This window comes from Typopeltis vanoorti, chromosome 21, assembly GCF_054136105.1.
Source record: "Typopeltis vanoorti isolate ZY-2024b chromosome 21, IOZ_Tvanoo_1.0, whole genome shotgun sequence".
Taxonomy (NCBI): Eukaryota; Metazoa; Arthropoda; class Arachnida; order Uropygi; family Thelyphonidae; genus Typopeltis; species Typopeltis vanoorti.
This window is the reverse complement of record NC_143569.1, coordinates 62,861,446-62,875,010: the sequence shown is the minus strand read 5'-3', so window position 1 is coordinate 62,875,010 and position 13,565 is coordinate 62,861,446. Positions and strand designations below refer to the sequence as shown.

General features: G+C 34.9%; 1 protein-coding gene across 1 annotated transcript in view; it reads left to right on the top strand.

The window, feature by feature from the left end:
• The window catches only part of LOC150094915 (uncharacterized), a 112,253-nt gene that overhangs the window by 17,953 nt on the left and 80,735 nt on the right, over positions 1 to 13,565 (top strand). Inside the window, exons 3-4 of the mRNA XM_090411280.1 lie at positions 2,681 to 2,728; positions 6,773 to 6,827. Coding sequence (XP_090267406.1) covers positions 2,681 to 2,728; positions 6,773 to 6,827 — 103 coding nt within the window. The remainder of the gene's footprint in view (positions 1 to 2,680; positions 2,729 to 6,772; positions 6,828 to 13,565) is intronic.

Sequence of the window (13,565 nt, the reverse complement as noted above, 5' to 3'; positions counted from 1 at the left end):
GAGACTTATTTGTGCCTATGGTCCCACAGAAGGTTCTGCTAAGGTAGAAGTGGAGAAATTTTTTGAGTCTTTAGAGAACGCAACTGACACAATGAAAAATAAAAAGTTAGTCCTTGTTGTGGATCTAAATAGCAGAGTAGGAAGTGATTGTCAGACATACAAAAATGTTTTGGGAAAATTTGGAGGAAAGAACAAAGCTAATAATAATGGCAAATACCTTTTGGATTTCTGCTCAGGACATGGACTCGTTACTACTAACACCATGTTCCAATGTAAAAATGTCCACAAATTCACGTGGAGAGAAGACACAAGGAATAAGAAAAGTCTTGTTGACTACGTTATTGTTGATAGTGATGTTTTCTCTCTGGTGCAAAAGTGTACAGAGGATTTGAAATTGGAAGTGATCACTATTTAGTCTTGAGCAGGATAAAATTGAATTTCATATTGAAAAGAAGAACATGTAAGAATGTTTTAAAGTGAATAAAAGTTGAGCAGCACTCAGATGTGAACTGTAAACTGAAAAATACAAACATTATTCAAGAAAAAATGAAAGAGTTTGAGAACAGGAATCAAACCTTGGAGATTCAGTGGCAAGCCCTGAAGAAAACACTGATTGATTCAGCCAGAGAGGCATGTGGTGAGATTGTCTTTAAGGATAGAAAAATCAGAACTTCTAGGTGGACACAGGAAGTTATAGTGGCAGTGAAGGAAAAGAAGAAAGCATATCAAAAGTTCCTGGCAAATAAGTCAGCGTGTGCTCTTAGAGAATACAGAGACAAATGTAAAAAAGCTAAACACTTTGTAAAATTAGCTAAACAAAAGTCATGGGAGGACTTTGGCAAGAACATAGAAAATAAATATCAAGAAGGTGGCAGGATGTTCTGGAGGTTGTTAAAGAAGCTCAGAAATGGAGGAAAGAGTGCTGTAAAAGGAATTAGAGATGATAGAGGTGATATGAAAACTGGAGAAAAAGATATCCTTGAGGTATGGAGTAATTACTTTGAAAAATTGCTAAATGAAACTAGAAGTGATGACAGCACAGCTACAGTCATTTGGTGTCAGTGGAGCATTATATCAAGCAATACTGTAGTCTATTTGAGTTGTAATCAGCAGTTAGAATTGAAGGAAGTACAGGAAGATGGTTTAATGTTAAATCTGGCGTCAGACAAGGTTGTATGTTATCCCCTCTCTTATTCATTATCTATGGATCACATTATGAAGGAAAGTGGTATTAAATCTGATATCAAAATTGGAGATGCTAATGTCAGCTCTTTGCTTTATGCGGACGATGTTATACTTCTAAACAAATCCGCTACAAGTCTGCAAGATTCTTTGACTAAATTGAATAACTGTTGTAATAGATATGGTATGAAGGTCAGCAATAACAAGACAAAGACAATGAAAATAGGCAGAAGCATTGAGAATATCAACTGCATTGTGAATGGAGAACCTGTAGAACAAGTAAAACATTTCAGCTACATAGGTGTGATTTTTAGGGAAGATGGTAAACTAAATATGGATATAGACATCAGGATCAACAAAGCTGATATGGTAGGAAGACAATTGAATAAATTTATATGGAATAAGAGAGAAATTAGTAAAAACACTAAATTAGCTGTATACAAGTGTTCAAACCAGTTTTAACTTATGGATCTGAGAGCTGGGTCAGAAGTAAAACACTTGACCAAAGACTAGAGACCTTAGATATGAGGGTCCTGAGAAAGATTAGGGGTGTGAACAGATGGCATCAATGGCAATATCATATTAAAAACGAGGATATTAGGAAAGAACTTGACATTGTTAACATCCAGGAATGTGTTAGCAGAGCTAATCTCAGGTGGTATGGTCACTTAAACAGAATGTGAGAGGAAAGATTAGTAAAACAAGTGTTCTCTGCTAGGTTGGCAGGAAAAAGACCCAGAGGAAGACCAAGATATAGGTGGGTTGATATAGTAAAAAGTGCCTTAGAGCAGCGCTTCCCAAACTGTGGGCCGTTAGTTTTGTTGTGGAGGGCTGTGAAATAATGAGAACAAATTTAAAATGTTTTAAGACTAAGTGTGCCATGTCAGATATGTATGTAAGATGTTAAAAATGTAATAGTTGCATTTGATTTTTGCAATATTCACTGTGTATGTTTTGTATTGAATATGAATACAATAAATATTATAATAGTATATGTCCGTATTATGATTTTTTTTTTTCGATGGGGGCTGTGAAATACTTTAATTTTTCCAAGGGGGTCTTTACATCCATAAGTTTGGGAAGCACTGCCTTAGAAGATAGAAATATAAGATCTGACAATGTTGAAGCCTTGAGGTAATAGGTAATAGATTGATTTAGAGGAAAATTGTAGATAGGAAGTTAGTAATGATGTAAATTTTTCAAATGTTGTACTATCATATCCTGTACACCCTTAGAGGTAAATGTCAGGAATTTGATGATGATGGTATATTCATATCTTATTAATGAAATAGCCACTGTTTGAGGAAGGAGTACCACAAGATTTTTCATTTTACATATAAAAATGCTGCTTTGTAGAAATTCATTTAAAAAAATGAATTTCTACAAAGCCATTTAGGGTTAAATTTTCATACCACATTTGTATATATCTTTATTTGTATATATGTATAGACTTATATAGTATTAGTAATAAAACTGTTTTACTGATTTTTATTTGTAGTCAGAAGTACACTGAATGAAGTTACTGAACATCATTCTAAAATGCAAGGTAAGAAACATCTCAAAACTGAATAGAATAGCTCTTTACATAAATGCTTATAACCAGGATTTGATAGAAGTTGTCTCGTAACTTGATATGCACATTTAATTGTAAAAAATATGATAAAGGAATGCAACCAGAATGTTACATTATGATATTGTTTTCATAGAAGCAGTTAACATTAAATACAAGTTGTTTATCAAAACTACAGCTGCAAAGACGGAATTATTTGATCAAAACTTCAACTTAGGATTTATTCCCTAATGGCTTTCTTAATTATTGTATAATGTCTTCAGATAATGTGCACATCACAAATTTTTATGTCCTGGTAATTAATTTAATAGAATTGATTTTCTGATGATTATAAATTAATGATAGGCGGCTTGGGTGATGGCAGTTATTCATAATAGTACTTTACAGTATAAATAACACCAGAAGGACAAAATAAATAAATAATTTATTCAGCTACTAATATTTCACTGGATTTCAAATCTGCATCTTCAGAGCAGAACTGTGGTATGACACAGAAATGGTAACAGAAACCTAACTGCAGTAACAATTGAGAGATATTTCTTATCACAGTTGTAATTTGTGCTCTGAAGATACTGGCCTGAAATCCACCAAAATATTAGTAATTCAATAATTTATTTATTTATTTTGTTCATCTGGTGGTACTATCATGATGAATAGTTCTTTCATGGTATAAAAAACCTCTTGTCTGCCTAGTAATATTGTTGTGTTAGATCTATGAATAGTTTGAACCGTACTTTCCTTGTCTATCTCTAAACAAGTTAGTATTTGAAACCTAACGTAAGGCCCATCAGGCTTCTGAACTACTACATTGTACCTTCTATACAAACTGAATTCATGTCTTTAAGTGCACTTGTGATTGAGTAAAAGCTGAAGTTCTCTGAAAATCTTTGGATTGGAAATAAAATATGAAACTTTGGACATCATCATTATTATTATTATTCGTGAAACCTCCAAGGAGTCCGAAGACTCATCACGGAGGACACCTACAACTGTCTCAACTACTACACCGAACCTCTACCAGGAATCATCTCCATCAACGCCATCTGCCGCCCACCTCCACCACTACCACAACTAGTATTTTTTGGTCTGTAAATTGCGTGTGTTCTGAAGGGCCGATTTGTCTGTGTGCTGGATGAAAAACCCGAGTTTCCGGGAGAAAAATCCCTGTTACCCCCATATGAGATCGGCTAACTCACCTTCGATTGAAATCATCTAGATAACGATTCCTCCTGTCGCGACGAGAATCAAACTTAGGCCTATTCCAATCGAAGGGCACAATGTGCTGTTGTTTTTCCAATTGCGCTACGGAGGCGCTAATATTTCGTCACCACATGAAAAACATGGCCTTATTATGTATGTGCTCTATTAGAAAGTATTTAAAAAGTCACAAGGTGCAAAGTACTATTCCCTTAGAACTTGTTTCTACTTTGTTGACTTAAGTTACCTGCCCCCTCTTCCAAAAATCATGGAATATTCTTCCAATTGAAGAGCGGTAGATAACTGTGCAATATACATATTGTATTGTATTGTATGATCTATAAAGGAGATGAACAGGTCTCTAGCAAGTCATTTTGATTTTGTATGCCAAATGATGAGTATATAGAAAGAGTTAACATTTTTAGAGAGGAATAATAGTCAAATGTCATTTGGGGAAAATGTGCTACTGTGCAGCATTTCAGTACTTCTGAGTTAGCATTTGCAACATGCTGAAGAAATGGAAGTGCACAGTCAACATTATGCATAACATATGAGCAGCGCTTCCCAAACTGCGGGCTGTGGCCCCATTGGGGGCCATTAGCTTTGTTGAGGGGGCTGCAGTCCACAAAATATAAGATAGTGTGCCATGTCAAATGCTAAAAATGTAATATTTGTATTCCATTATTGCAATATTCGCTGTTATGTTTTGTATTGAATATAAATACAATAAATATTATAATGACATATGTCTGTATTATGTTTTTTTTTTTTTCAATGGGGGCTGTGAAATATTTTAATTTTTCCAAAGGGGCCTTTACATCATAAATTTGGGAAGCACTGCTTTAGAGAATCTGTTTGGAGATACATGCAGATACATACAATTTCACGAGTGTTTCCATGACAATAAGAGTTGCATGCTAAGAATTTTCACTGATCTGCAGCTCACAATCCTTTGTTATTAGCAATGAAAACACAGCATCAGATTTCGTGGACCATGGCACACAGAATCCGAACTGAAGGGTTGGAAATCAGTCCTGTAACGTATTCTACATATCTGTTGATTCTGATGGAGTATTTATGGAGAACTTTATATCTGAATGTGCTGGCCTGATAATGAAATGAAATTGCCAATTGTGCGAAAAGTCATATTGCTTCTCATTGTATGGATTAGGGTTGATGTTCTGAACAAACCATGCATATATTTGATATTTGGCAGTTGTATAGTACCCTACCTTATACCTTCCAACACAATAATGCTCCATATTACAGAAATATTGCAAACATATAGTTTAAAGAAAATAATATCAGAACATTCATGCAATCAGCACAGTCCTGACCTGAACCTGATATCTGTGGAATGAAGTAGAATGCAGGAAGGATTAAGACCTTTAAAGCATTTGCTAACTTCCTCATCCATGGAAATTACTAATGCTTTAAAACAGAATTGAGCACAGCGTTGTCAACTTTCAATCAGTTATTAGGAAAATTTTACGTGACACCTCCAAGACTCATCGAGGGAGAGCACGTACTGTACAGCTCTCTGCCTCCACTTACTTCAGCAAACCCCATCATCTACACCAATGCCATTTACTGCCCAATACCACCACTAGTATTTTCACAGACAATCACAAACATCGATGCCCACATTGGGATTCGAACCTGCAGCCTTTTGGCCAAAGAGCAGATATGCTAACCACTCGACCAACGAGGCTGACCAAATAAGTAGTTCCTCAGATGAGGATCGAACTCATGACTTTCAGATTATGAGACTGACTTGCTGTCTACTGTGCTACTGAGGCACATCATCTGCAATGTATTAGAGTAGCTTTGGATTCTAGGGCTGAACAGCATGTTACCAGTTCGATTTCTGTCAATAAAGACAAAGACATTTCATCTATATCTGCATATGTCCTCCTGTGACTTATAGGCCTTTTTAAAGGTTTTGTAATCAAACTTTTGAAAAGTTCCATATCCATATCAGAAGGAAAATCCAAAGAAAGGGAAAGGGCGATTGTCTTTACCGTTTTTTTTTTTTTTTTTTTTTTTTTCAGTATTCAAGAATAATGTTAACACATGTGGATTTTCACCTAATGAATACATTTGAAATATGTATTTATTTGTATTTAATTCATTAATCAAAACTTTGATAACTATTATTTAAGGAATTGACAGCATATACTAGAAATATAGATTAAATAAACTTTAATATATACTTTCCGATATTTCGGCGAACGTCACGTTGCCATCTTCTTGGGAACTTACTATAAAGACACGTGCACACAAGTACTAATAACAGCAAATGAGACTGAAGCTAGGAAGCTAGCGTTTTCCTAAAGTAGTTCCTCAGATGAGGATCGAACTCATGACCTTCAGATTATGAGACTGACTTGCTGTCTACTGTGCTACTGAGGCACATCATCTGCAATGTATTAGAGTAGCTTTGGATTCTAGGGCTGAACAGCATGTTACCAGTTCGATTTCTGTCAATTTCTGTCAACAAGAATAATCAAAACTTTGCAAAAAAAAAAGTCCATATCTCCCAAAGATAACTTTCATTTTTGGAAAAAAAAGTCTTTCTCTCTCCACTTTAAATGCTTAATGTATGTCCTTATATGATCATACCATGTATGACCATAGTTACATTAAGTATTTCATTATTTTTATGGGATATAAATGTCTGTCAACAAGCGCAGATGCCAGTGGCTATCACGTCAAGATAACTTTTGATTATATTAATATTTTTAACTTATTTACTTATTGACTTATTTTATTGAAGTTTATAAATTCAGTTGAAAATGCATATTTTATCTTTGATTTCTTTAGCAACTTTAAACACTGCAAAGTTTAAAGCAGAACAGATGAAGTTACAAGCACAAAAGTAAGTAAATCAACATGTATAAGAATATGTTATGCACATAAAAAGTGATTTTTTTTTTTTTTTAATCAGATCTTAGAGTAAATATTGTTCATAGAAATCTAGAAATATGTGACATGTTTCTCCCATATATAAAATGGGACATGCACTGGTGTCCAAACATTTTTGCCTCTATATGAATAAATTTTCATATACATGACTGCAGCCAAATGTTGACATAAATTTATTGCCAGCATACTAATAAATTATATTACACAAAAAATGTGTTATAAATTTTGTACCAATTAAATTGCATTAAGTTTTTGGCAAAACTCGAATTTTATAAGGATGTAGTTATGGAATTAATGTACAGTGCTTACAGAAAACCATATGGAGAAATATTTGGAATATGTTCATCCTGAACTGTGATGCAACTCTCACAACGTCATACCATGCTTAGCACCAAGCGATTCAGGAGTTCTTGAGGCAAATCTGCCCACTTCTCTTTCAGATCAAGGATAAGGCCTTGTTTGTTTTCTGGAGGGGAAATCTGGGGAGTGTAATAGTCACTTGTTCGATTAATATCTTTGGTCTACAGAAATATCTTCACTGCTTGTGTATGATGTTGTGTGAAGATTTCATAAAATGAAATCTTCACCTATAGCACCACAGAACATTTGAACACGACGTTGAAGAACTTCATTGCAATATTAGTCACCAGTTATAGTCCCTTTTCCAGCACATAGCTCAGTGCATCTATTAAGCATAATGCTTCAGACTCCAGCTTATGACCCTAGACTGCCATATCTATCCCTTTCAAGAACATTCCCGCGATGGTAAGCAATACCACTTTTATGCCAGATTAAGTGTCATCTAGAATCAGAGGAAAGACTAAAACGACTTTCATATGTAAAGAGTACATTAGCCCACTGGTGTTTTGTCCAATTTTTATGGATACAACTCCACTGAAAACGTGCTCTATGATGAGCTGTGGATAAAGGAATGCAGACTACAGGCGTTTGGGAGTATAGGCCTACTTGTCACAGACATCTTGCCACAATTTGTTGAGATATCTGTATACCTGTGCTTGAATGGAGCTGACCTGCCATGGTGTGTCAATTATGTTTTGCTATTATAAAAAATCTGTCTTTATGTGCTGTGGTAGAATGAGGGTGACCTCTTAGCAAACATCTGGAACATGTTTAATTGGTTTGAAATGCTGCCCAGAGCCTGTATACAATGCTATGTGATATGGCTACAGGCGTTTGGGAGTATAGGCCTACTTGTCACAGACATCTTGCCACAATTTGTTGAGATATCTGCATACCTGTGCTTGAATGGAGCTGACCTGCCATGGTGTGTCAATTATGTTTTGCTATTATAAAAAATCTGTCTTTATGCGCTGTGGTAGAATGAGGGTGACCTCTTAGCAAACATCTGGAACATGTTTCATTGGTTTGAAATGCTGCCCAGAGCCTGTATACAATGCTATGTGATATTGCAAACTCTCTTTCAATATCAGTAATACTGCAGCCTTTGTCAATCTTTCAAATAATTCTTCCCCACTTGAAATCATCTAGATCAGTGTTTCTGAATGTGGGGAAATTAGAAAATGTACATGTACATATTTATATTATACTTTTTCAGAACTTGGCTGACTATTATGCTGGGGGGGGGTATCAAAATCTTTGAGACATTGAGGTGGGGCATGATCCAAAAAACGTTGGGGAACACTGATCTAGATGATGTTTTTGAGACATTACAAGACATCCATTTGCAACTTTAATCCTTTGTGAAAAGAGCTTCCTTTAAACACATTTTGCTTAGTGCAGTCTTGTGCCTTTTATCCTGTTGAGTGCTATCATGTGACTCCTCTACACACAATTCAAAAATTTGAATGTGTACCTGTTTTCTATTTGAAATTGTCAGTTATACAAATTGCCACTAGCTGATACGTCGGAATTTGCAGGTGGAATCTTCAAAAATAGTGTTTGCACTTGGGTTTTCACACGTATGTGTGCTGGATTATGCAGTTTTTAAGTATTCTGCATCCTGTACAGCAGTAATTAACGCAGCGTTTTGTTTTGGATTGAATATGCCTCTTTGTCTTCTAGAGGAAATAGTAATAATGCACCTGATGACCACGACATCAGAAATTCTATGTTTTATGCTTCTCTAAAGAATTCATTTGAGTCGTCATTTTTAAATTAGTGATATGAATATGCTGAATCTTGTTTGAGTCATAAATGACATTCATCATAACAATAACTGAATAATATCTACCTTTCAGCATCTTGTTTTAGCTTTCTTATAAATATGAGAGGTTTTGCAAACCTTTTATATTAGTGACATTTGGGGGCAAGTGATTAAAAAGAAAGAAGGAAGCTATTATATTTTTGAACAGCTGGAGGTTCTATTCTTATGGGAAAAGGCTATTCCAGAACAAATAGATAAAAGATATACAAGAGGAGGATGAGAAGGGTTTGGTATGTTGGGAGCTGGACAGTGAACATATGCTGATAAGCAGCTGCTTGTGTATTTATGGGCTTGAGGGAATGTGGAGGAATAGTGTATAGTAGTTAAGCAGAATCATGCCCATGAAAATACCTATAAAAGAAGCACAAAGCTGAAACAGCACATATTTGAGATAGTGACTGAAATGAGTATGTGAAAGAAAGGTCACCAGTCAACTTGAATCACCCACTGCTACATCTACAGCATCATGCATTTTTAGAGAGATTTTTAGTACTGCTATGTGAAAACAATATTCTAAGGCAGTGGTCTCCAAACTTTTTTTGATCGTGTACCCCCAAGACAGAAAAAATAAATAGCGCATACCCCCAATTGATTGAGCAAAAATCTATTGTAATAAGTATTATAAAGAGGAAATATGCCTGGTATCATCATATAATAATTAAAAAAGCTAGATATTTTTACACATTATTTTTATTATTAACAGCTTACAAACATATTTATTACAATATTTAATGTGAACACCCTTGTACTTCTTTCATAATTTCTTGAAATTCTGGTTTGATGACTTCTGATACTGCGATACGAAGGTCTGGTTCCAAGTTTAATTTATTCTGATATTTGGTTTTAATACCTGTAATTGCAAAAAATGATACCTCATATAAATAAGTAGAACCAAACAGTAGGAGTGCATCATTTGCTGTGTTTACTAAATTGCTATACTTGGACTTCAGTCCCATCCACCAATTGTGAAGAGATTTATGTTGAAATTCATTTTTCAAAGTTGTGTTGTATCTAATATCAATTAATTTATTATAATATTCATATTAATTCACTATTTCTAGTGTAAATGTAAAAGTAAGCACAAAAAGGCATTGGAATTGCACAGAAACAATATACAGTCATACCCCGACTTACGCGAATCCAGAGTTACGCGGTTTCATATATGTACGTATTCCCATCCCGCTTCACGCCTCACCACTAGTCGTATCTTTCCGGCACCAGCCGCATTTGCCAGTGTCACACGTGCTGTGAACAAGCACTGACGTGTTTTGCACGGTCTCCATTCATACACGATTTTTATAGTCTACAAACCTTGCGATTGTTTAATGTTGTGTTCTTGATAAAAATTTTATCACATAAAAAACAATGTCATCCAAAGGAAGCAAGTCCGATTCTTCTACAGCTAGCAAGAAAAGAAAAACATTGATTTTGGAAACAAAACTCAACATTATTAAGGATTTTGAAGGCGGAATGAAAATTGGGAGCTAGCAAAGAAGTTTGATCTACAGTAAGAACAATCATAAAAGAAAGGTTTACAGATTTTGGAAGACATAGATTTTAACGAGGAACGAATTGTAGTCACGAGGTAAGAAATAAAAAAATCATTAGCTTGCTATGAAAAAAACAAGAAAAAGACATTATGCCATCAGGCGAATCTATTAGATTTTATGAAACCATTGACATCGAAATAATTTTCTTTTTTTTTATGTACGAAAAACTACAATTATGATTATATTTCTTAAAAAATATAGGTGTTTTTGTAAACCTTTGTCCCAATTAACTAATATTTTGTATGTTTGTATGCAAAATTATACCTGAGTGACGCGAATTCGACTTACGCGCTTTTTGTTGGTCCCACCTACCGCGTAACTTCGGGGTATGACTGTATACTAAAAAATCGTTAAACTTACTACTAATAGTCAAATAATTAATACAACTGTGGTGTCATCTGTAGATAGCAGGATAACTAAGCAATTTTCCTTCTCTAGTTGGGCTTGTCAACACTAGGATGCTCTACTAACAATGGCAATGATAAGAAGAAAGAGATTTACTCCCTAGTTTTAAAAAATATGACAGCTTTGCCACGGATGATTATGTGTGCAAGGTCGGCCAATGTGCACTACTCGCAAATTTAAGTTTACAGGATCTTTATAACATCTTTGTCTATATTAGATATATGTTTAATTGATGAAAGAAAGTAATATTCTTTATCTTTAATTAATTACTTAATTTTTTTCCTATCAATATAAAACTTTTTTTCATGTGCCCCCCACGTATAGACTCGCGTACCCCACTTTGGAGATCACTGTTCTAAGGTATGGTGGATTGTGATTTATACAGCTTAAGGAGTTGTACAAGTGAAAAATAATGCATTGATTGGAAAAGGGAGCTGGACAGTGGATGTGATGTGTTTGTCAATGGATGTAAGACAGTCCACAAAAAAGGTATCTGATCTTGTGTGGAGATCTGGATGTTTATTATCAAAAGTAAGGTGTGGTGAAGTTTTGTCGTGTGTGTGTGGGGGGGGGGGGGATTTGTAAATTATATTTTGTGGCATTAAAGTTAACAAGGTTTATCCCTGGCTTCACTGTAATAAAGCAAGGAGATCATTGTTTAAGATACTGATTAGAGATCTTATAGCTTGGGATATATGGTGCATGATTGAGCAAATGAAAAAGATGAATGGAGCATATTGTCATCAGCAAAATTGCAGTTAGGAGTTGAGGTTGATAGAATGTTGTTAATGAATAGGAGAAAGTGTGGCCAAAAGTACAGAACCCTTGAGGGCACTGTGGCATTGGCAGGAAATGTGCAGAAAGGAAACTATTCACCATGACAAACAATGAACAACTAAATAGGAAATTGTAATCCATTTGCAAAGGGTGGATGATAGACTATATAGTGGCAATTTGTTAAATAGGCCTTTGTTCCAAATCTGACAAAAAAATACTTTGGAAGTAAAGAATGACAAGTATCTAGGGTGACTACATGGGTTTCATCAAACCTTTCTATTTTCAGTTTCCATAAAAAGCTTGATCAGCTGTACACCATTGTGGAATCACATACAAAACTTTTCTGAGAATGGCCCTTATGTTTCCTTAAATATGGATCTACAGATCCGTTAAGTCACATAAACACTTGCTTACTCTACAAGACTTCACTTTATACTAATTGTTGCATCAGCTTATGACAGCAATGTCATGATGCACCTGCATTGCATCAGCCAGTGATGCAATAGCTCCTGGGGGTGTTGTGTATGATTAGCAAATATAATATGATGCAATATGCTACAATCAGGAGATTGACATCGAAAGATTTTGTCATTTTCGTGTTCAGCACATTGAAATTAGTAAAGAATTGCTATTTTAATTTCAGTCAAATTGTATTTCGTCCAGTGTTATTGACATACCTAGTCAAATGAAATTAGCATTAGTAATGTTATTTTTAGGTATTTTTTGCAAATTGTGTATGCAGTTAGTAGGTTCTTTGTGTCATCTGACCATACAGAGTTTTTCTGGGATTCTGGCTTGATGGATTTTTACTGTAATTTAGTATTTTGATTTCATTCTCTATTTTTTGTTTAAGGTGAGCCATTTAGAGAGAGAGAGAGAGAGAGAGAGAGAGAGAGAGAGAGAGATAGACTCAAAGGAACAAAATAAATGTCAATTTTATATATTGAAATAACTGAACTCTTGTTGAATGAAGTATAACAAAATTTGGGATTTAGAATATGCACAAGAATGTGACTGTGGCCAGTTTTAATTTATCGAGATCATTTTTATTGACATACTTTAGTTGAAATAAATCAAACTGATATTAATAATTCCACACTTTGCTGAATGGAACATAATAAAATAGTTATGTTTATTATTTTTATATCAATCCCCACACATGAGAGATCATAACACTTCTTCATTATAGGCTGTGTGTGAGAGAGAGTGAGTGAGCAAATGGTCAAGGAGAAAGAAAAAATTTGATAGGTTTCTTAAAGAGCTGAAGATCATAGTCTTGGAAGAAAATGTAAAGGCAGCTGTTGAAGAACACAGGTGGATAAGAGTGAAAGAGAGAGATATGAGAGGTGAGTTGGCTTGAAGGTTTAGTGGAAGTGAAGAATGATGGCAGTCCATTTGGTAGAACAGCATCCATGGAAATGCTTATGGGGGGGGATGGAATGTCTATAAGAAAGTGACTGGAGTGAGAGAGAGAGAGAGTGTGGCTCATTTTTTTTCAGTTCAGTATAGGCCTGTTTCCATGTTTGTTATGTGGATGACAGATGATGTAAGACAGGTGTTAATTCTAAAGTGTGTTATTTTGAGCCAAACTGGAAAGGAGAGAGAAGAATCATCAAGAGTTGAAGGCAGTAATCTGTTCTTGGTAATGTAGCAGGTGATTTGGCTTCATTGTCTGTATAATAATTGAAGACTGATGCTAGGTGGTCAATTTTACCTTTAATTTTGCAGTAATGTCATCTAGATGAGTGAGAGGTGAAAGGGCAGAAGATTCATT